This window comes from Eulemur rufifrons, chromosome 1 (genome assembly GCF_041146395.1).
Source record: "Eulemur rufifrons isolate Redbay chromosome 1, OSU_ERuf_1, whole genome shotgun sequence".
Classification (NCBI taxonomy): Eukaryota; Metazoa; Chordata; class Mammalia; order Primates; family Lemuridae; genus Eulemur; species Eulemur rufifrons.
Window position 1 is genome coordinate 62757045 of NC_090983.1, and position 25401 is coordinate 62782445.

The window sequence follows — 25401 nt, forward strand, 5'->3', positions numbered from 1 at the left end:
ATCAATAAAATTTATTTTTACTATTTTTTAAAAATTTTATGTAATAGAAAAGCAAGTGTATTTGTTCTATCAACGTCTTTCAGCTAATACCTTCCAACAAACCAAAGTTATTAGTATGGTTAGCCTATCAGATTTTGGGTGTGGTATGCTGAAGGAAGTTTTAAGACATTCCTGTTTTATTTCTATAATACCTAACCTAAAGTAAACCATTTTGATGGAATAAGAACTCCCTATGTTATTAATATAAAGCTCATAAAGTATTGAGTTGAGGAGAGATGCCTATATATGCAGAGTCTGTCAACTTGCTTTTGATTGATATTATTGCCAGTTGTGCATTAACTAAATAATGTGTACAGTATATAATTGTTTTATTCTTCTCATTAGCTCATAACATTTAGCTCCATTTGCTTCCTTAAAAAATAGAAAAAATAATATTTTTATTATAATTTTAAAAGTCATAAACATAAAATTTCCTAAGAGAAATATTTCAATTGGTCATTCATGTGGTCAACTATGTACTTATAATCTAGATTTTTCCATCTTAACAGTGAGTGGGAAATGCCTGTTTATGACCTAAACTAACTTTTTAGTTCATTTTGGTGGAAATATAGAGATAAGACCACAGTATTTATTAAAAATGAAATGAGCATTATTTTCCTGACCTTTTCCCTTCTTGTAATTATGTGGTTTAGGTAAAATTATCAGCACTGATTATGTGCCCTCTGATTGAATCTACTTGCTGAGCACTTGATAGATACTTTGGAAACATAACACACATAAGTATTTCTAGCACTACATTTAGAATGGGTAAAAGATATTTTTCACATGACTCCTTGGATCACAGGAATCAGTTTCTGGTGAATATTGCTAACTCTCACTTAATGAATTATTCATTTACTCAAATTAGGAACAATTTAGGCCTGCCTTTTCTTCCCATGAGGGATACAACCTAAACAGCCAGTCTACCTCGTGGAGAATTAATGTGTCTTACACAGGCCAATCCAGCCTCACTGCAAATCTCCTGTATGTGTCTGGATGTCCAGAGAATCAGGGCCAATAGATAGATGGATAGATGATTAGATAGATAGATAGATAGATACATATATACATACTTACATAGATGATATAGATAGATAGATATAGGCATAGATATAGATATAAAGAGATTTATTATAAGAAAGTGGCTCACATGGCTATGAAGGCTGAAAAGTCTTAAAATCTGTAGTCAACTAACTGGAAACTCAGGAAAGCCAATGGTACGATTTCAGTATGAGCCTGAGTCCAAAGGCAGAACAGAGATGTCCCAGCTCAAAGACAGGCAGTGAGAGCGAATTCTCCCTTACTCCACCTTTTTGCTCTATTCAGGCCTTCGATGGATGGGATATGGTCCATCCACAGTAGGGAGTACAATCTGCTTTACTTGCTTACTGATGCAAATGTTAATCTCATCCACAGACACGCCCAAAGTAACGTAGTACCAAATACCCAGGCACCCTGGGGCCCAGTCAAGTTGACACAAAAGTAAACATCACACCCCCCCAACTTTCATCCCCTCAAATAGATAAAAACAGGGGGCTACTTCTTTCCCTGGGACATGATCTTACCTGGACATCTACAGTAGACAATGACCCTGATAACCAAGCATGATGAGATAAGCAAACACGATAAAATAGAAAAGAAAGCAAATGCCCGGGAAAACATTATTAGTTTAAACACAGCCTGAATCTGGCCAAAACCGACTTTTAAAATGATTAAATGGTTTATGAAGGCAATTATTTGCAAAATGTGTTTGGAAAAAACACATGTGTTGATTGTATATAATATAATCAAACACTTCAACATTTTTGTTATTGTTGTTGCTTTTCCCACCTGCTTGGTATATTGCTGTTCCAGGGCTTTACGTATCACCTCATCTCTCAGTCTCTGACAGATGCCCAAAATCAATATAGGGGCCATGTGTCATGATGTGACTTTCAGTACAGAGAATGGCATTTCTCAGAATTATTAAAAACTGAATACAAATTAAAAAAAAAAAAAAAAAGAATAGAGGCCGGGAGGTGTGGCTCACGCCTGTAATCCTAGCACTCTAGGAGGCCGAGTCTGGCGGATCGTTTGAGCTCAGGAGTTCGAGACCAGACTGAGCTAGAGGGAGACTCCGTCTCCACTAAAAAATATAGAAAGAAATTAGGTGGACAACTAAAAACATATAGAAAAAATTAGCTGGGCATGGTGGTGCATGCCTGTGGTCCCAGCTACTCGGGAGGCTGAGGCAGAAGGATTGCTTGAGTCCCAGAGTTTGAGGTTGCTGTGAGCTAAGCTGACGCCACGGCACTCTAACCAGGGCAAAAGAGCGAGACTCTGTCTCAAAAAAAAAAAAAAAAATTTAAAAAAAAAGAATAGAGAAAGTGTTTAAAGAGCTTATTCTAAGTCATAAAGATTTAGTGAAGAAGAACTAATATGGATATTCTACCTAGTACTGAATATATAATATAGCAAGGGATGTCATAGCAGCTTTTACCCATAGATGAAAGAACGAAAATATATTTTTTCTCCCCAACAAATAAAACTATGTGCATTTTCTAAGCTAGTGATATGTTTCTTATGCAAAGATACTATTAAAATGAATCTGAATAGATTAAAAATTGTATACTAAGACTGGATGTGGTGGCTCATGCCTATAATCCTAGCACACGGGGAGGCTGAGGCAGGAGGATCACTTGAGCTCAGGAATTTGAGACCATCCTCAGCAAGAGCAAGACCCTGTCTCTAATAAAAATAGAAAAATTAGCCGGGTGTTGTGGCACACACGGGTAGTCCCAGCTACTGGGAAGGCTGAGGTAAGAGGATCGCTTGAGCCCAGGAGTTACAGGTTGCAGTGAGCTATGATGATGCCACTGCACTCTACCTGGGGCGACAGAGAGGGACTCTGTCTCAAAAAAAAAAAAAAATTGTACACTAATTAACACTCTAAGGAAATTCTGCGTTTCTTAAAGAACTAGTTATTTTCTTAGCAAATCCAATGTATTCAAAAATGATCTTAAAATTTATGACAGATTTTTACTACTACAAAGTTAGATTTGAAACTGAGAGACAGAGATAAGTCAAAATTTAAAAATTAATATTTAAATTCCAACTCAAAAAGTGGTTTTAAAGTGAGTTTTTTTTTGAGAAAGCATGTTTATGACATGCCTTCTTATGACAAATGAAATAGTTTATTCCAAATGCGCTTTTGTCTCCAGTCAATGCTCTCAGTCACAAGCTGATATTATAAACGATCTAATTTTTACTTTAATTTAGAATCCATAATGCATTTGAATAACTTCCCTTTCCTGTCTAAATTTTAAATCTTAAAGCATTATTTGTTTAACTTCTGTCTTCCCTGTGAGCCGGTGGTTAATCCTCACAATTGGCTGAGATAATCAAAATCTTGCTTGCTATTCTGACAATATATAATATGCCCACGTACAGTGTCCCCCCATAACTTTTTTTTTTATCCAATCCAGCACTAATGTATGCAAGCATTTTTGGGAATGTATCTGCAATTATCCAAAGACTGTACTCGGGAACTGCCAGGTACCACATGCAGATGCTGCGAGTAAAAGAGTTCATTCGCTTTCACCAAATCCCCAACCCTCTGAGGCAACGTCTCGAAGAGTACTTCCAACATGCGTGGACTTACACCAATGGCATTGACATGAACATGGTATGTATTTGTTTTCCAAAACAGAAGCACCACAGGCATTACAGCTATAGCCAAAATGAAAAAGCCAGTCTCGCCAGCTTTGAACCCCTTGCTTTTGTTTTCTTCTCTCAGATGTGTATTTTCTCCCCTGGAGATAGTCTCTCATTCTCAATTCATGGCATTGCATGGTGCTATATCTAGTTATCCTGTGTGGCAAAGGCATTATAACATGATGCAAACTGATATAACTGTGTGTGGTAGAGTTCCCACTTCTGGTTAGAGAGAGCACTGCTTTAGCTGGGACTTGGGCTTCCACTGCATGGTCTAGTTGCCGGCACCCGAAAGAATAGTTGGACCCACGTGCAATAAGATTTGGCAAGTGAACAGTAACAACTATGATGCCCCCAAACAGAGATCCAAGGTTAACACACTTTAAAAAATGGGAAACTGAAAATTTGTAGGAGAGGTTATGGAGCTTATACATGTCATAAGCATTTTATGATAGGAAGATTCACACTGCTTTTAAGAACTTACTTTTTATATTTTAAACAATTTACTATGTGCCCTTTTACTGTACCAGGTTTAATGCATTTTTCCTTTCAAGGAGGAAATATGGATTCCTTTTAAGCAAATTTGACACCAAAAATCACTTGTCATAACCTCCCCTTTTATATCATTGCTCAAAAATCAACACAATAATAACACTAATGTGGTCCAAGGAGCCCAAATTTTTGATTATTAGAATTTCCCACTTCTTTCACTTGGCTACAGAGACTGATTGTTAAATAAATTATACAACAAATCCAAATTTCATGACATATCATAGAGCAACAGAAAAAAGATTAAAAATATGGTGCCATCCTACATGACTACTCCACTGAGCAAGGACGCTGTTTCTAAGAAATCTTTAATACATAAAATCACTCACATTTAATTATGTCAATTGCATAAACAATTTTTATGTAAGTCAGCCTATATAATTTATAATAGATTGATATTTTTTGTTTTATCAGTAATATTCTAACAGAAAGCAAGTTTCAAAATTAGCACTAATGATGCAGAAAGCATTGCAGTATTACTCAATTTGAAAGACATATTTATATGCAGATAAGTTTATCATAGCTGCGTGTGATTTATTTGACTGAGAAGTAAGGGCATGCCTTATAAAAATTTTAATTTGAAGAGCTAATTATCTAATTAGTACATGTCATATAAAACTGTAGCTAAACTCCATGAGTGATTTCAAATCATCCTAAAATTCCTTGTGAAAAAATTCATTTGATAAATTGATCTCCCCAAGGGAACACTTTAATGTCACAAGAAAGAGCACCTACATATTGATCACTTTTATACATTTCCAACACTATTATTGTTTAACAAGGGTATCAGTGTTCAAGAAGTATTGGGGAATACTCATGGGTTGGCTGAAGCAGAGTCAAGAATTTTTAATCAAAACATGTGTCACTCAATTTTGTTGTTCCATACTGCCAGATTATTTCAATACCAGTAGTAAAACAATAATTTTACCTCCCCTCTCCATATAACTCTAGTTTTGTGACCATTTTTTGTGATAAAGTCTATTTTGTGACAACTATTTACCTTTCATTGTTTGACTCTATTACCTTTGAATTTGGTTTATATACCACTTGCCTATTTACAATGTACTTATGAAAGATTTATCTCTTTCCTGTCTGCTTCACACCTTAATAAATGGAATCACAACACCCACCGGTAAGAACAGGAGGTATTTATATCCAATTTAATTCTCGTGTAAATTGTTGAGAACACCCTTGTTATCTGTCAGGTTTAGAGCTTGTTAAATGATTTCCAATGTTAGTTTTGATCTTTTTTGCATGACGTAGCAGAGGAGATACAAAGCAACAAACTGGGGAAGATAACCTGGAAGAGGCCAAGTAGAGAATAGAAATCCTTAATTTTAACAACAACTTGACCTCTGAAAATATTTATATACAGTTTCCCACTTCCCGCAAAAATTCACTTCTCTGTCCCTCTCCCAACTCTGGTAAAGGTTATGGGTATACGGTTTGCATTAGATAATTGTCATAAAGAAAATGTCATTCTTTTTCATCATTTTCCATTTTCATGATGTAGGTGCTTTCCTTTCCTCTCATCTGCATGCCTGTATGACACGATCCTGGAGTGTGTGAGCTCTAAACCATGTGCCGCTCAGTCTTGCATGTGGTTTTGAGAGCTTGACTTTGCACGACGTTGTTTGTCTACATTTCTCATTTTGTGACTGCAAAGTGAGTAAAAAAAATTGAAGTGCGAGATAACTCTGAAAACTCAGCAAATGGAAGATGCTTACTTATTGAGCACCATATACAGAATACAGTTCATTAGAGAAAAGAAATTGTACTCTTAGACTATTGAGAGGTTAAAAAAAAATAAAAGTGGATTTTTACCTCGAAAACCACATTGTTAAAATCCCTGTGTCTTATCAGTTATTGTCAATTAAATTGGAATTTATTAATGTTTAAAATTATTTAAATTTATGTATTGTGATACATAAAAGTACATCAAACTGTTATATTTTGCATCAGCATTCCATATTATTTCATTTAAGTATAACCTTAAATATAATTTCTCATGAAACATTTCAGGTCATTTTTACTGTTCAACCTTATCCAAATGAAGTACAAGATTTTCAATCACACTGTATTGATTGACCTAAAATTATTTTTTATGCCCCAAAACATTTGATAGATCACAAAAAGCAAGAAAGACGTGACCTAAAAAGTATGGCCATATTCCTTATTTCCTACGTCTTTTGCATTTTGTGAAAAAGCTATTGCCAGAATATTCCAGAATTTAAAGCATTCTGGGAACAATTATGGACTCCCTTTCAACTGAACCAAATGGCTCTGAGTACAAAAGGAAAAGAACCAGGATATAGAAACTAGTGAAAGGAACACGTTCTGTTGAGAGTGATTTCAAACTTAGAAATAGTAAAAATTATCTAAAGATTTGCACAGGTTAATTCTGGAAAATTGCTTCCCTTCTACCTCAAAAGTTTGACTAGGTAGGAGTGAGGACTCAGATTAGCACTCTCAGCATCTTAATGAATTTCTCCAAAAAAAAAAAAAACCACCCTCTGACCTGGTCTGAAACTTGCCAAGGTTAACTAACGCTGTTAGTTACAGTACTACCAAGGTGATGAGAATCATTTTCCATCTCAGCGTAGAATAATCAAGTGGCCTCACATAAGAGGCACATAAGAGCCTGGCTTGAATGAAGAAGGGCCCTGATAACAATGGTCCACAGATCATTCTGGATGGAGGGAAATAAACCATTTAGGACAGAAATCACTCCATGTTTTCATATTATACTGGCATGGAAGAAAATTCTGTATGAACATTTAATGGAGATGTATTTCTTGCTTAAAAATGCCAGCCCCCAACTCCACTAAGTAATGCCTGAATCATAGGAAAAAAATGCACAATAGGGATTCAGAAGACCCAAGAACTGGCTGTCAATCTGATGCTTATCTTGGACAAGTCACTTAACCTCGCTACAATTTAATTAAACTTGTCATTTTCCAATATTTTCAAATTACCACAATTCAAATATGCTAAATGTGTAAAATAATTATTATGGGAGATTTTCTACTCGAGGATGGAAATTCTAAGCTATCTGCTGCCCACCTCGTCACCCCCAGTGATGGACCTCTGAGCCTTCTTTACGGAACATCTGCTTTTGCATGGACTGTTATTCAAAAACCACTGGACTGGGTGGCTGGTAGAATTGTTGATGGCAGAGAACCAAAGGAAACCATTTCAGGTCAAGATAAGAATGAGAGCAGAGGGACATACACAGGAGAATTAGACAGATAATCCAGACACTAATTTAGGAAGAAAAGGGAACCATGGAGTATTTTTTTAGCCTAGGGCATTAACAGAGGAAATTTAGAGAGATAAACATAGAAAGTAGCTGACATAAAAGCCTTCGAAGAGGTATTCATTCTTCAGCAGGGTGGATAAGTAAGTTTTCCTTAAAGACAGGCAGGAAAGAAAAGAGAAAGGGTGAAGGCATTGGCTTTGTGCGGTCAAGGAGAAAACTAGACAGCACCTGCACTACATGGTCCAGTCTCCAGGTAGAGCAGGGACTAGATTAATTCTTGAGAAAGGAGGAGGTATAGAATAGGAGTGGAGCCCAAGAGGAAGAGAATTCTTGGACATTTCAATCAAGAGTCAGCTTGGTAGGCTAAAAATACTTAGAATCACAGTGAGATTCTGAGTGACACAGCATGCTCTTGTAGTGGACCCATGAACAAAATCAAACTGGAAAAGAGAATAATAAAGAATGGTAGCCTGCAAGCCCAACTACTTGGGAGGCTTAGGTGGGAGGATCACTTGAGGCCAGGAGTTCAAGATCAGCCTAGGCAACATAGCAAGACCTCGTCTCTAAAACAAAATTTTTTTAATTAGCCAGACATGGTGGCATGTGCTGTAGTCCCAGCTTCTCAGGAGGCTGAGGTGGGAGGATCACTTGAGCCCCAGAGTTTGAGGTTACCGTGAGCTATGACCACACCACTGCACTCTACCCTGGGCAACAAAGCGAGACACCATCTCTAAAAAAAATTTCTAAGAAAGAACAGTACACTATTTAATAGAAATTATTATTTCTTGGGCCTGATGTGCTAAGGAGTATCTTAATGAAAATTTAACTTCCTTCACTTTCACAACTCTTTCTAATTTCTCTGTTACCTGTCAGAATAGCTTCTACTAACACCAACCTTGTCTCTGCATCCACAGTCTAACTCTACCCCATCAAACACTTTGTTATGCCCATTCTCTACGCTTACTTAAATAACTTCATCTGCGCCGGACTTTCATATTCAGATCATGAAGTATTTTAATACATCATAGTAAAATATAACGGTGAGCACTTTGAGTTATGTTCAATTCAGCAACTCAGATAAAAACAATCCTGTGACAATAAACTCCATCAGAAATATAAAAGTAAAATTTACAAAATAGCATGACTTGACTTCACCATATTGTTTTTAATCCCTTTACTGTTTCCTAATGATCCTTCATCTACTGAAGTTGATAAATATGGTCAGTGAAAAACCTTGACCAATCAGCATGTCACAGAAGCTATATCAAAAGTCTTAGAAATACAGTGCTCTCCTATCTGGCTAATCCTCCACACATTTAAAAGGGGCATGGATATTGGAAAAACCCTGCATTTAAATGATAATGACCCAGAGGACTGGTGAAACATTTTGGTTTTCTGTAAATAAATACCTAGCTACCATTTAGGAGTTGAATTAAAATAACAGTTTTGCACCATGCACTTGAAAGGATGTTTTCATCTGCATGTTGATAAGTTGACAGGAATTGCCTGGCTCTGCAGAAACTGGGTAGGTAGCAAAATTTCGTACTGGCAAGAAGTCTACTAACACAGAGACTTGTCATGATCACCTACTGTAGCCAGTCCCTGAGCAATAGGTACTTAAGAAAGGGCAAAATTCACCTGCCCTTCCTAAGTCTACTTACCCTGAATTTCTCCAAAATACCACAGAGAACAATAAATACCATCTGACGTCCCCTGACATGAACAATATCAAGCTTAAGAGAGGCATCTGGTATTTTCAGGTCAGAAATGGTACGTGCTCATCCTTTCACAAGTGATGATGGTCACTTCATCCTGGTCTCCAACCATCATCAAGAAGGACTTATTTACAGCTGGCATCATGCTGCTTCTATGCAAAGTGAGTTCTTCAATGGTGGGATCTGACTTAAAGCCCTTTCAGAACCAAGAGAAATAATGACAGCATGCCCTGGGGCCCTGCATAAGACAAACAGGCCTCAGAAACACCACGCTGAGGTGGTGAACACACTTCTATGCTTCAGTTTCTCCACTTATTAATAATGTTTCTCTTGCAGTAGTAGGAAGGGGGAAATCACGTCTCAAATTGTTTTTTAACTCGTTAAAATGATGTTCCTATTTGAACAGCACTCTAGAGTGCAATTTCTCATGCTGAAGGGTCTGATGTGTTTCAAAATACTTTCTATGGAGTGGTAGAAGCACAGGAATAATTCTAACTCGATTCAGTTCAGGTCACTTCATAATCAACACAGGTTAAGCCAATAATAAAAAATAGAGATCACCAAAGCTTAGTTATAAAATATTCTTTGGAAATACGATTTTAAGTCCTTCTTAATTCAAATACTGGAGTAACTCGAAATTGCTTGAATGTAATGAAATCAAACCATCCACAATTTCCCCCAAAATAAAAGTCCCATATTTTCTTCAGTGGAAAACATAACCAATGGGCAGAGAATTTATATTAAAAATGGATGTGCAAATGTTCCACCCAATATGTCAGATTTCTTAACCTTTGTTTTTTAAAGGTGAAAATAAGCAGAAGTAGTTCATCCAACCCAAAATATCATATAGCCTTAAAGCAGCAATAGTTCAAGAAATTTAGATATATTTTAATTGGTTATCCATGTGGATGAGTGTGGATGGAAAAATAAGTAATCATTATATCTTCCATGCCAGATATACCTAAAGAATCTCTTTTACTTTGTATCCTGGGCTCCTATTGGCCAGGTAAGCCACCCTCAGCAGAACTCCACACTCGCCTAGGGACCATTTGATAAGAACCTTCCATACAGAGGGGTCCATCACCTCTTAGGATGTATATTTTTAATACTCCAGAGCTATGCTAAATCATTTCCATATATGCTGTAGTTCATTCTGCCCTCTCTACTGTTAATCTTAGATCAATATGCTCTGCCACCCACACAGAACTAAAACATGGCTGTGGTTAGGAACAACTACCATAATGGAAAGGTAAGCCAGGCTCACTCCACATAGGTACAAGTATTTCATTTGGATCATAAAGGTAAATCTCCAGCCATTATGTAGTTCTGTATTGTAAGTTTCAAGATGTGGATGCTAGGAAAATGTGGTCGTAGCAGTGTTTTCCAAGATTGGGGCTTTAGCCCAGACTCTAATTTTATCTGCTTTATCTGTAAGCTATTCTTAATATTTAACAACAGGTAATACCAGCGCTGAGATCACAGTATTATAATAAAGCAATTCCCTTTGACTAGGTATCTGAAGAACGAAGGGGAGTACAGTGCCAGAAAAACTGCTACATGTGGCAAAATTTTACAAGCAGGACTGCTAAAAGGAAAAGCATATAGGGTGGCCTAGAGTAAAGTAAGCAGAGATGGAGACATTCTTGGAATTAAGGCAGATAGGAGGTGTGTGAATAATAGAATCAAGGGGAAAAAAAGCAGGGGATGCCTTCCCCCATACCCAGTGAGAAAAGGATCATGGTTACAGATCATTTGTATCCTATCATTTCTAAACATGAGAATAACATTAAATGGAATTTTAAGTCAGTACCTTGCTTTATTCCCTTTTCTTTCATTCTCACCCATTAAGACACACAGAATTGAGACCTATAAATATTTCTTAAAATATTTCTTATTAAACATAATAGTTCCCATGAGATTATGTCATTTATACTGGCAATTCTTAAAGAGGAAAAAAGATGACTTGACCAATCACTGAAGGCAAGTTGAAGGACCTAACCTTTTCAGATTTAAATTATAGAATCATTGTAAATTATCAAGCAGTATGTAAAAATTTCTTTAAAAGGAATTAAAAATTACCTTACGTCTTTTCACTCAGAAATAACCCTCAGATACAATAACGTCTTGGTAACCATACTCATTGAGTATCACATATTTTTTCTCACTTTACAGAGTTGTCATAGCCTGGCAAGAATATTTTTCAGTTGGGAACCATCCTCTCTAATGGTGCACATATCATAGATATGTCAACCTAAAGAAAGAGACGGAGGCAAGATTGCTACAGGGAGTTTACTGGGACAAGGTTGAGGACTGTAGCCGTGGAAACACTGGGAAGTGCACCAGAGAACACAGGACAGTCTCTATAATTTTTTTTTAAAAAAGAGTGAGGAGAGGTTTACAGAAATAACAGTGATTAGCTATACATTGTTGAACTATAGGGCATGAGTTACAGCATCCAGTGTATGGCATTGTCAGGTTAATTTACAACTATTGGTGGTGCCAGTCTAGAGTCTATCTAGGAAGAATTATTTAGCTGGAGGGTAAGGGATCGAGCTGTGACTGCTCTCCCCTTTCATTGCCTTTCTGATAAATTAAAGTGGCACATATTCAGATAAAAAGTTTCTTTTCTTTCTCACAGGCACAACTATGGCCTAAATAAAATCATAGTATCTGCACTTTTTATGACAGGGGCTTTTTTAGTGCAACATTTTTAAGATTTTTATGCTTCAATTTACTTCTCCATTCCCACTCTCTCCCCCTCACAGCAGTACTTTACTCGTCCCATTGTCTGTTACCCATGTGTATAAACTGCCACAGCTTTCTCTATGCTAACGTAATTATACGTACATTTGTATGTATGCATACACACATACACAAATATACACCCCATACACATATAGCTGCAAAATTTAATTTGTAAAAATAATATTAAATTGTATACAATAGATGTTTCTCACTTAATATCTTGTGAAAATACTTCCAAGTTGGCTGACACAACTCTAATTCATTCCTTTTAATGGCATATAACATGCTATAGTATTAATAAGTTATTTTATATACTCTCATTATACCATGTATAATAGTATATATTAATAACTACCTACTATATTTATGATAATAGGCTATTCTCTTATTAATGGGCTTTCATTTTGTTTCTAATTTCATGCCACTTCAAACAATACTGCAATAAATCTCCTTACATATACTTCTGTTACTGATACTTTTATTTTTATGGATAAATTTCCAGATAAGAGATTTCTGAGTTAAAGATTGTGTGTACTTTAAATTTTAATAGCTATTTTACAATTACATTCCAAAAATTGTTTAATAATTTACATTTCTACCAACAACGTTGTTACTTCATTCCCTTCCCTTTACTAGCAGTGGGTGTTATGGTTCTATTTAATTTTGGCCAGTATAATGGATATGTGGGAGTTTTTTGTTACTCTAATGACATTTTCTTAGCAACTTTTGAATTTAAGGATCCTTTTCATTCACACATAGAGTGTCATTTGGGTTTTTTCTTCAATGAATTGCCTATTCACAGCATTTTTGCATATTTTCAGTTATCTTTTTATTATCATTTTATAGGAACTCTTTCTAAATTATATATAGTAATGCTTTATGTGCCACCTAAATTTCAATTTGTTCCTAATATCTTTGTAATATGTTGGTTTTGTTTAAAAGATCTTTTGGATCCAATAGGCTTTTTTTTTTCTTTTTTTAATATGGTCTAATTGGTCAACTTTATTATATAGTTCAGAGATCCTTTCCTCTTTTATTATTTTTTTTTTTTTTTTTTTTTTTTTTTTTTTTTTTTTTTTTTTGACGTTTAAGAAACAACTTGGTTTATTTATTTTTTTTAATTTTACAGAATCAAAGAGTCTAACAGTATATCTTGTTAGATACAGTATGTCCTCATAATGTATACATTATTTCTTGTACAATGATATGAAATAATATGGGAAATATTCATGATAAATTATTAAGTGAACAGTGCAAGTTAAAAACAATAGTTTCATATTTTTTTCCCCACCCCCCCTTTCCCGAGTCAGCACCTTCAAGTGTTACCACTCCCCAAACGGTGCGCAATGCACTCATTGTGTAGGCATACCCCCATCCCCTCCCCCACCCCCCACCTCAGTCTGATGTCCAATTGGTGTCATTTCCAGATTTGTATTTAGGTGATGATCAAGGAAACCAATTTTCTGGTGAGTACATGTGATGCTTGTTTTTCCATTCTTGGGATACTTCACTTAATATAATGGGTTCCAACTCTCTCCAGGAGAACCATAGAGATGTTGTATCTTCATCATTCCTTATAGCTGAGTAGTATTCCATGGTATACATATACCACAGTTTACTAATCCAATCATGTATTGATGGGCATTTGGGTTGTTTCCACATCTTTGCTATTGTGAATTGTGCTGCTATAAACATTTGGGTACACGTGCCTTTGTTACAGAATGACCTTTTTTCCTTTGGGTATATGCCCAGTAATGGGATTGCTGGGTCAAATGGCAGGTCTACTTGAATCTGTTTAAGATACCTCCATAATGCTTTCCACAGAGGTTGCACTAGTTTGCAGTCCCACCAGCAGTGTATTAGTGTTCCTGTCTCTCCACACCCACGCCAACATGTGTTGTTTTGGGTTTTTTTGATAAAGGCCATTCTCACTGGGGTTAAGTGATATCTCATTGTGGTTTTGATTTGCATTTCCCTGATGATTAGAGATGTTGAACACTTTTTCATATGTTTGTTAGCCATTTTTATATCTTCTTTTGAAAAATTTCTATTCATGTCCTTTGCCCACTTTTTGATAGGGTTGCTTGATTTTTTCTTGCTGATTTTCCTGAGTTCTAAATAGATTCTTGTTATCAGTCCTTTATCTGATGTGTAGTATGCAAAAATTTTTTCCCATTCTGTAGGTGGTCTGTTTATTCTCTGGACTGTTTCTTTGGCTGTGCAGAAGCTTTTTAATTTAATCATGTCCCATTCATTTATTTTTGTTGCTGCTGTGATTGCCTTGGGGGTCTTCTTCATAAATTCTTTGCCTAGGCCAATGTCTGTAAGAGTCTTTCCTACATTTTCTTCTAGAATTCTGATTGTATCACGCCTAAGGTTTAAGTCTGTTATCCACCGTGATTTGATTTTTGTGAGAGGTGAAAGCTGTGGGTCCTGTTTCAGTCTTCTACAAGTGGCTAACCAATTCTCCCAGCACCATTTGTTGAACAGGGATTCTTGTCCCCAGAGTATATTCTTTCCCGCTTTGTCGAAAATTAGGTGACTATATGAGGATGGTTCTATATTTGGATTTTCTGTTGTGTTCCACTGGTCTGTGTCCCTGCACTTGTGCCAATACCAGGCTGTTTTAAGAACCACGGCCTTGTAGTATAGTTTGAGGTCTGGCAAATTAATACCTCCCATTTTGTTTTTGTTGCTTAAAATTGCTTTTGCTATACGGGGTCTTCTTTGATTCCATACAAAGTGTATAATTATTTTCTCTATGTCTGTAAAGAATGATGTTGGTAATTTAATAGGGATTGCATTGAATCTGTAGATCACTTTGGGTAGTATAGACATTTTAACAATGTTGATTCTTCCGATCCACGAGCATGGTATATTTTTCCATCTATTTGCAAGTTCTGCTATTTCCTTTCTCAGTGTTTCATAGTTTTCCTTATAGAGGTCCTTTACCTCTTTAGTTAGATATATACCTAGATATTTTATTTTCTTTGTTGCTATTTTGAAGGGTATTGAGTCTTTAATTTGGTTTTCCGATTGACTGTTATTGGCATATATAAATGCCTCTGATTTGTGTATATTAATTTTGTAGCCTGAGACTTTGCTGTATTCGTTAATCAATTCCAGGAGTCTCTTGGTTGAATCCTGGGGGTTTTCCAGATATAACATCATATCATCAGCAAAAAGTGAGAGTTTGATCTCTTCCTTCCCTATCTGGACTCCCTTGATTCTGCTCTCTTGCCTGATAGCTCTTGCAAGGACTTCCAATACTATGTTGAAAAGTAATGGAGACAATGGGCAGCCCTGTCTGGTTCCAGTTCTAAGTGGGAGTGCTTTCAGTTTTTCCCCATTCAGTATGATGTTGGCTGTGGGTTTGTCATATATGGCTTGTATCATTTTTAGGTAGGTTCCATCAATGCCTATTTTGTTAAGCGTTTTTATCATAAAAGGGTGTTGAATTTTGTCAAATGCTTTTTCTGCATCTAATGAGAGTATCATATGGTTTTTGTTTTTGCTTCTATTTATGTGGTGAATTACATTTATAGATTTACGTATGTTGAACCACCCCTGCATCTCGGGGATGAAGCCCACTTGGTCGTGGTGGATTACTTTTTTGATAAGTGCTTGGATTCGATTTGCTAGTATTTTATTGAAAATTTTTGCATCTATATTCATGAGGGAAATTGGTCTGTAGTTCTCTATTTTTGTTGTGTCCTTTCCAGGTTTTGGTATTAATGTTATATTGGCTTGGTAGAACGTGTTAGGGAGAACTCCATCCTTCTCAATATTGGAGAATAGTTTATGTAGGATGGGCACCAGTTCTTCTTTGTATGTATGGTAAAATTCAGGTGTGAACCCATCTGGACCAGGGCTTTTCTTTTTGGGAAGGTTTTTTATTGCTGTTTCGATTTCAGTTCTTGATATTGGTCTGTTCAGGTACTCTATTTCTTCCTGGTTGAGCCTGGGAAGACTATGTGTTTCTAAAAATTTGTCCATTTCCTCCACGTTCTCCAGTTTGTGTGCATAAAGATTTTTGTAGAATTCATAGATGATATCTTGTATCTCTGTAGCGTCGGTTGTGATTTCTCCTTTCATGTTCCTAATGGAAGTTATTAGAGATTTTACTTTTGTGCTCTTGGTTAGTCTAGCCAGAGGTGTGTCTATTTTGTTTATCTTTTCAAAGAACCAACTTTTTGTTTTATTAATTTCCCTTATAGTTTCTTTGTTGTCCTTTTCATTTAGTTCTGATTTGATCTTAGTAATTTCTCGCCTTCTGCTGGGTTTGGGATCGTTCTGTTCTTCTTTCTCCAGTTCTTTGAGTCTATTCGTTAGGTTGTCTATTTGCATGTTTTCTGTCTTTTTGATATAGGCATTTATGGATATGAATTTTCCTCTCAGGACTGCTTTAGCTGCATCCCATAGATTTTGATAAGTTGTATCTCCATTGTCATTTAATTCAAAGAAATTTTTGATTTCCATCTTGATTTCTTCTTTTATAGAATAATTATTCAGGAGAAGGTTATTTAGCTTCCATGACTTTGAGTAGGAGTGAGGGTTTCTGTTTGTGATCATTGTTACTTTTATTCCGCTGTGATCTGAGAAGATGCATGGTATAATTTCTATTTTTTTGAATTTTTGAAGACATGATTTATGTCCTAGGACATGGTCAATCTTAGAGAATGTCCCGTGAGCTGATGAGAAGAATGTATATTCTGTGGACTTTGGGTAGAATGTCCTATAGATGTCAGCCATGCCCATTTGTTCTAGCATTCTATTGAGGTCCATTATGTCTTTGTTTATTTTCTGCTTAGAGGATCTGTCCTGTACTGTCAGTGGGGTGTTAAAGTCTCCAGTTATTACAGTATTGTTATCTATCATTTGGTTGAGATCTAGTAAGGTTTGCTTTATGAATCTAGGTGCACCTAGGTTGGGTGCATATATATTGAGTATAGTCATGGCTTCTTGATGAATTGTGCCTTTAATCAGTATGTAGTAGCCATCTTTGTCTTTTATTATTTTTGTTGGTTTGAAAGCTAAGTTATTGGAAATTAAGATTGCCACACCAGCTTTCTTTTGGTTACCATTTGCTTGAAATATCGATTTCCATCCTTTTATTTTCAGTCTAAATGCATCTTTGCAGGTTAGGTGAGTTTCTTGAAGACAGCAGATACTTGGATTGTATTTTTTTATCCATTGGGCCAGTCTATGTCTCTTGAGCGGGGAGTTCAAGCCATTCACATTTATTGAGAAAACTGATAGGTGAGACAGTTTTTTGTTCAGCTTGTTGGGTAGAACTTCATTGTGATGTTTTCTCTCCTGGGCCATTGTGGTATCTGGAATTTGATCTTTAGCTCTTGAGTAGTTTTACATTCGTGGATCTTTCTTGTGCTGATCCGTGTATAATTCTCTTTTGAGTACTTCTTGGAGGGCTGGTCTTGTCTTGGTGAATTCCCTCAACCTTTGTTTATCTGAGAATGTCTTGATTTCTCCTTCGTATAGAAAACTTAGCTTAGCTGGGTACAAGATTCTAGGCTGTCCTTTCCTCTTTTAAAAAGACCCTACTAAACCTTTGGCTTACATAAGCAGCTTCCTAGATTTTCTTATAACTTTTGTTAAATGATTAGAAGAAAAATTCCATAATCTGTTTGAAATCTATTTCTGTAAATTATTTTCTTCACAAGTAGAAAACAGTACTGATAGAATTTATTAAATAAGCCATTCTTTTTTCATTTAATTAAAAATACCACCTAATTTACCCATTGGCTCATCAGATATAATTGGGATACATATCTAGACTCTCAAGTCTGCTGTCTGTCCATCCTATGGTAATACCAGAATGGTTTGTGTTTGGTTGCATCATGTCATGTTTTAACAACTGATAAGGTAGGTCAGCCCTTACTAATCTTATTGTTCTTCTTTCCCTTGGCTACTTGAGAGCATTTATTCTTCCATATAAAATATATGACTATTTTTATTCAATTACAACATACTCCCTGTTGAGCTTTTGAGATAACACAAAGATCAGATTGTCAAATCTGGCTCACAAGAATGAGAATTCATAACCGCTATCAACATTTACTAATAATTTCAAGGATATGGTTAATCATGAGGCATAAGCATGGAGATCCTTCCTTGCCATATCAGTGTTAGTATGAGTTCTGGCTCAGATTTAATTAAGGAGGTCTCTAAACAATGTATATGATGATATAACACTTAAGCAGAAACTCTTTTGATCATTAAACATATATTCTGGATTTTACATAGCCTTCAAGACATGTTCCAGAAAGTCATGGCCTATAAATCTATTGATGAAAGATTTGTTTGCCTTAACAATTTAGACTAGAAACTTCCTGCTAAAAACACCCCATAGATAGGAACTACCCGAATAACAAATGCCCTTAGTGTGTTTGCCAGTAGCAGGTCACTAGTGTTTGCCATTAGCTGGTCACTTTCTTTGCTGGTGTTCCTCAGGAAAGACAGAGAATGGCTTATAAGGCTGCTCTAGCCCTTTTCTTTCTGTAAATTTTAAATTAATTTAGGTATAATGACATTAACTTTGGAATTTCAGTATTAAGTTCTCATCCTTGCTGCACATTAAAATTATCTAAAATATTTAAGCAAATTTATGTGCTTAAGCTCACCCTACAACAGTTAAATCAGAATTGCTTATAGTGAAGTCTGAGTGTCAATATTTTTATGTCTATTCTAATATGTAGCCAGGGTTAAGAACCACCGGTTTATATCTTAAAAAATAAGATCCCCTGCACACTGCTTGGGGAATGGACACGCTTGGAGTTCTGAGTGGGGGGGATGCTGTGGGGGGAGGGGATGGGTGCACACCTACATTATGGGTGCGATGTGCACTGTCTAGGGAATGGATGCAGTTGAGGCTCGGACTCGGGGGGGAGGGGGGAGGCATGGGCAGTGTATATGGCCTGAGCTTTTGTACCCCCAAATGAGCTGAAAAACAAAACAAAAAAATAAATAAATAAATAAATTACACCTATGACCAAAGCTGCTTTGCCTGCAATCAGCTAAGAAATGAAACTTAAATAAATGGTGGCAATGGAAAAATCAAAGCTCTGTGGCTGCTGTCAGAGCAGCTCTCAGAAAGTGGACTGTGTAGACTTATATGTGCAATTTCTGTTTAAAGCAACATGTACATTACCCCATGTGATTATTTTAATCTACATCTCTGAGATCTATAGCTCACTCAGAATCTAGGGACAGCTCTTGATATTCATCAGCTTAATGACTTCATAATTATTTTATGTTATTTTTTTCACGGGTACTCAGAGATGTTTATCATGAAAACATATGATTCAAGGAGTACATATATGAATGAGTGGTTTAAAATCCATGTGTGTGCCCAGAGTCAGTTGACTTTTCTATGGTTCTTAGCAGCAGAGTTAAAAAAAATGACCAAAAGGTACATAATTTCACAATGTGTACGTACATTAAAACATCACATTGTACGGCACACTGTAAATATATGCATTTTTTTTTTTTTTTTTTGGCTCATTGTGGAGGTACAAAAGTTCAGGTTATGTGTGTTGCCCATGCCTGCCCATCCCCCCGGGTCTGAGCTTCGAGTGTGTCCATTCCCTGGATGGTGCACATCGCACTCATCAATATATGCATTTTTTTATTTGTCAATTATACCTCAATAAAGCTAGTAAAAAACTGAAAAAGAAAAAATAAGATCCCCTTCAATAAGATTCATAATTTTTTCTTAGAAATTTTTACTTTTATTGTTAAATTTATTCATTAATTTTATATAGCATAGTCAAATGAAGTATATTGTATATTTCCATTTTTACCTACTTAATAGATAATATGGAGTAAAACTATTTGTCTTCTATCTAGCCACCTTAACAAATTCTGATAGAACTTTATCTTTAGTTTGGTTCAATTTGGTTTGTTTTGTTTTGTTTGGTGGGGGAGAGGGTTCTCTTGAGGATTTACTGTTGGGTGTTCTAAGTTTATAATCACATCAGCAGCAAAAAAAAAAAAAGTCATTTCCTTTTTTTCTAATGACAACTATTTATTTTTTTTAAGTTCACTAAAATCTCTAAAATAATTCTGAACAATAATAGGTGATTTTAATGAAAATGTTTCCACCATTAAGACTAATACTTTTAAAATATCCTTGCATTCCTGAAATAAATTCTTCTTGGTCATAGATGTTTTTTGACATGTTGTTGATTTTATTGGTTAGTCAATTGTTTAGAATTTCATATCTATTTTATAATGATATTGGTCTATGGTTACATGCTCTTTAAATGTTTAAAAGAAGTCAGTAGTAAAACCATCTGATCCTGATAGTTTTAATAGTAGGCTTTAAATACCATTCCTAATCTACTATGGTAATTATTTATTTTATTTCTTCCTTGTTCAATGTTGGTAATTTCTATTTTGTCAGGAATTCATCCATTTTATCTAGGCTTCCAAAGTTGTTACAGAATTGCATGTAGGTTTCTCTTATAAGACATTTAATCTGTTTAAGGTATCTCCACATTGCTTTCCACAGGGGCTGCACTAGTTTACAGTCCCACCAGCAGTGTATGAGAGTACCTGTCTCTCCACACCCACGCCAACATGTATAGTTTTGGGACTTTTTGATAAAGGCCGTTCTCACTGGAGTTAAGTGATATCTCATTGTGGTTTTGATTTGCATTTCCCTGATGATTAGAGATGTTGAACACTTTTTCATATGTTTGTTAGCCATTTTTATATCTTCTTTTGAAAAATTTCTATTCATGTCCTTTGCCCACTTTTTGATAGGGTTGTTCGATTTTTTCTTACTAATTTTCCTGAGTTCTAAATAGATTCTTGTTATCAGTCCTTTATCTGATGTGTAGTATGCGAAAATTTTTTCCCATTCTGTAGGTTGTCTATTTACTCTTGTGACTGTTTCTTTGGCTGTGCAGAAGCTTTTTAATTTGATCAGGTCCCATTTATTTATTTTTGTTGCTGCTGTGATTGCCTTAGGGGTCTTCCTCATAAATTCTTTGCCTAGGCCAATGTCTGTAAGAGTCTTACCTACATTTTCTTCTAGAATTCTAATAGTTTCTGACCTAAGGTTTAAGTCTGTTAACCACCGTGATTTGATTTTTGTGAGGGGTGAGAGCTGTGTGTCCTGTTTTAGTCTTCTACATATGGATATCCAGTTTTCCCAGCACCATTTATTAAATAAGGAATCTTTTCCCCAGAGTATGTTTTTTTCTGCTTTGTCAAAGATTAGATGGCTATATGAGGATGGTTTTATATTTGGATTTTCTGTTCTGTGTCCATTCGATCCAGCAATCCCATTACTGGGCATCTACCCAGAAGAACAAAAGTCATTCTATAAAAAAGACACCTGCACCCGAATGTTTATAGCAGCACAATTCACAATCGCAAAAATGTGGAAACAACCCAAATGCCCATCGATTCATGAATGGATTAGCAAAATGTGGTATATGTATACCATGGAATATTACTCAGCTATTAGAAATGATGGCGATATGGCATCTCTTTGGTTCTCCTGGAGTGAGCTGGAACCCATTCTATTAAGTGAAGTATCCCAAGAATGGAAAAACAAGCACCACATGTACTCACCAGCAAACTGGTTTCCCTGAGAGCACATTTGGGATTCACACCAATAGGGTATTGGACAGAGGTCAGGGCTGGGTGGAAGGGATGGGTGTATACCTACTTGATGAGTGCGATGCGCACTGCCTGGGGAATGGACACGTTTGAAGTTCTCTCGGGGGGGGGGGGGGGATGGGGTGGGGGGAGGGGAGGAGTGCACACCTACATGATGAGAGTGATGTGCACTGTCTAGGAAATGGACACAACTAAAGCTCAGACTCGGGGGGATGGGGAGGCATGGGCAATGTATATAGCCTGATCTTTTGTACCCCCTTGATGAGCTGAAAAACAAACAAAATAAAAAGAAAAAAAAAAAAAAAAAAAAAAAGAACAAGTAAACAAAAAAAAAAAAAAAAAAAAAAAAAAAAAAAAAAAAAAAGACATTTAATATTTTCTGTATCAGCACATACGTCTGCTTTCTTATTCCTAAATTTGTATATTTTTGCCCCCTCTGTCTTCTTTCCTTCAGCAGATTTTTGAAAGACTTATATATTTTATTCAATTTTTTTCAAGAAATTAGCTCTTGGATTGATTTATGCTTGTTACTATTCTTTTCATTTTCAGCATTTGCCTTCATTAATTCCCTCTCTTACTTTTTGGATAATTCTACTATTGTTAATATTTGTATTAAGGCCTCTTGTTGTTTGAGTCTTTCTTTTTAATAATGAAGGCATTAAGAATATACTTTTTTTTTGAATGCAAGTTTTTCTGTATTTCCATGGGTTTTGATAGGAAATATTCTCATTTTATCACATTGTAAATTGTTTCTTCTTTTATCCAAAAGTTATCATAGAGTATGGTTTTTTAACTTCTAAGTATTTCTGATTTTATGATCCCTTTTTAATTTTTTTCTTATATTTTTGGATTATAGTCAGAGTTCATGGACTCTAAAATTTTGAATTCTCAGGGAGGCTAAGGCAGGAGGATCATTTGAGCCCAGGAGCTTGAGGTTGTAGTGAGCTATGATGACGTCACTGCACTCTAGCCCAGGTGACAGAGCGAGACGCTGTCAAAAAAAAAAAAAAAATTTTTCTAATTTCCAGATATGTAAGACCCCACACCTAATTCAGCGATCTGGTTGCATTTTATTTTGATGACTCACCTTTATAAAAGTTTCCAAAGCATTCAGCTTTATTTTTACACTATGAATGGGAAGGACACCACTCTCCTTTACACAAAATTTCTATCTTTTATGTACTATATGTGATTGAATTATGCAATTCCACTAACAAGTACAGCTGGAATAAATAGGTTTTGGAACATACACAGCTGGTTTATGACTCAACTGGCAGAAGCAGAAATGTGCAGATACAGTAGTACCTAGAATGTTCATCATGCCAGGTAACAGTCAATACATTTTACAGGAAAGGAATTTGTTAGATGGAGAAAGAGAATTTCTACTGTTTTAAAAACTTCTACTATTTTACAAAAATTGGGTAATTATTAACATAGCCATCACTTTCCCTAGAAAACAATTGCATTGTTGTCAGCCTTAAAATTTCTGAGGAACAAATACCCAACTGGTGAAAAATAAAAAGGCCATCTATGCTAGATTTATATCCTGTATTACTTTTCTACAAAATCAATAAATGAAATGAAGGGGAAACATTGTGTATCTCACTATACTGTCAGCAACTTAAGAAATCCAATCTGATGGACAGCTATGGCAATTAAAAATAGTTGAAGGAACCCTAGACTTAAGTTTAAAGTCTCAGTTCTTCCTCAAATAAAGGTCCTTAATGCACTGTCTCAGCTTTCATATTTGAAAAATGGGGTGATCACCACTCTGTATTCCTCCCATAATGTTGACAATTCAATCAAACAATTTGATTCTAAAATATGACACATAATAAATGTTTCTGAAACCATCAAATTTGATCCAAGTTCAAGATGGTGTTTTAAGCACATGGTGGTATTTTAAATCATTCTTTTCATTACCTGGCAGACTGTATCTCCCTTTACCTTACTTTGTAAGCAAGCTCAGGTCATCTACAATCAACCCATCTGGGAAGAATACTTGCGAAGCATCGTTCATCCCTTCTCCCTCTGCCTCTCTCAAATAATTGAGTAAGAAGAAGGAGGGAAGGTCCTGAAAATGGATGAAGATCCTTCCTGTTGCCCTTAGAAACCCTAATGGGTTCCAAGGTTTCCCCTGAGACCTCATTTCTGAAATCCTTAGTCATCCTTTTTAAGTCAAGCTCTTGCAGAATTAGCAGAAGGACTCCAGAGCCTGGCAAAAGGCATGTGTGTAAAAGCAATAAATCCCCTCTGCCCACACATCCACACTCCAATCCAGCCTTGGCCCTGACTTAATTTGGATCAGAACAAAGTTTAAGTGTCCTTCTGAAAGCAAAGAAACATCTCACAGTTATGCTGTTAACTAGAGTTGCAGGAGAGGGAAGGGGAAAATGTAGGAAGGCTTCTGTTTCAATTTTCAAGGAAGCTTTACTGGTATCAAAACTGGTTCAGGATTTGCAATAGTGTTATCGTGCCTATGTGTGACAAGCTTTTGCTCTGCCTATATTTTTTTCCAAAGTGATATGAATCACATGCTAAATGTTGAAAAGTTATATGCAGAAAATTATTCTCCCAATGCTTATAAATATTCCCACAGTCATGGATTCCATAATGCTCTGCTTTGCCAGCAATCTGGCCAGATCTGGTGGCCTTACATAATAAAATCATTTCTTATTTTATCAGCCACATGAAGGTAAAATAAGAAAGTAGATGACAAAGCAATCTGGGCTTCAAACAAGGGCAATATATATTTGTATGGTTAAGACAGCTAAAAGAGTCCACTTATGATCAGTGATTAAAATGGAGTATTACATAATCACCAAAGAAACAAGAAATGTATGTGTTTCCTATTTCTTAATGTCTGAACCATAGAAGTAATATGATCTGAAATGACCTATAAATTATAGAACTCATTAATTTAGGACAATAGCATCTAGAAACAACAAAAAGTAAGGTTTAGTTTCTTACAAATGCTAAAGATTTGTCAAAAGCGGAATGCCACATTGAAAACAATAATTCTATCAGAACCAGGAAATGCTATAAAATGTTAAAACTGTACTCTAGAGCAGAGACTTAAGATATAAAATATTACTTATCTATTTGATGACGATGTTTGAGGTTTAGTATTTCATAGGGAGTGTTAATTTATGTTTTAATTAATCCTAATTTGTCAAGATTTAAGTATATTTAATGATCCAATTTCCCTAGAAAATTTCCTAATTTCAGTTATCACAGCCACCAAAGTTGTCCATATGATTAATCTGCTATTTAGAGGAGCCATTTGCCACACTCAGACTGTCTTTCTAAATGTTCCTTATTCCACCTGCCTTTGAGAATGTTCCCCTATGAAATAAATCAGAAACCATTCATTACAGCATAGATCAACCTTCCAATACTATCTGGATATGATATGAGTTATCTATTAGAGAATACATTTTGATTATTTTCAGAAGCAAATTACAGGGGTTAAAACCCTATTAAAGGAGTCTGGAGAGAGTTTTTGTTAAAAAAATAAAAAACACAAACAACTCAATTATTGACTTTCTTTCAAACAGAATCTGGGAACTGTACCCACCATGTGAAAGTGTTTTACAAGTCAGGCTAAGAAATAACAAATAGCAACAGTGTATCTTGTGTTTTAAATTTGAGGAGTCATAGTTTATTGTCAATTACGTTGTGAATATTTAACTTCATTTGGAAATATTTAGTAGTGGCCACGTAAAATTTGATTAAGGAAATAAATACCTCTCT

The 25401-nt window shown here is 35.7% G+C and overlaps 1 protein-coding gene across 1 annotated transcript in view; it reads left to right on the forward strand.

Moving 5' to 3' along the window:
• The window catches only part of KCNH7 (potassium voltage-gated channel subfamily H member 7), a 472286-nt gene that overhangs the window by 408324 nt on the left and 38561 nt on the right, over nt 1-25401 (forward strand). Inside the window, exon 9 of the mRNA XM_069472001.1 lies at nt 3504-3703. Within this exon, the coding sequence (XP_069328102.1) occupies nt 3504-3703 (200 nt within the window). The remainder of the gene's footprint in view (nt 1-3503; nt 3704-25401) is intronic.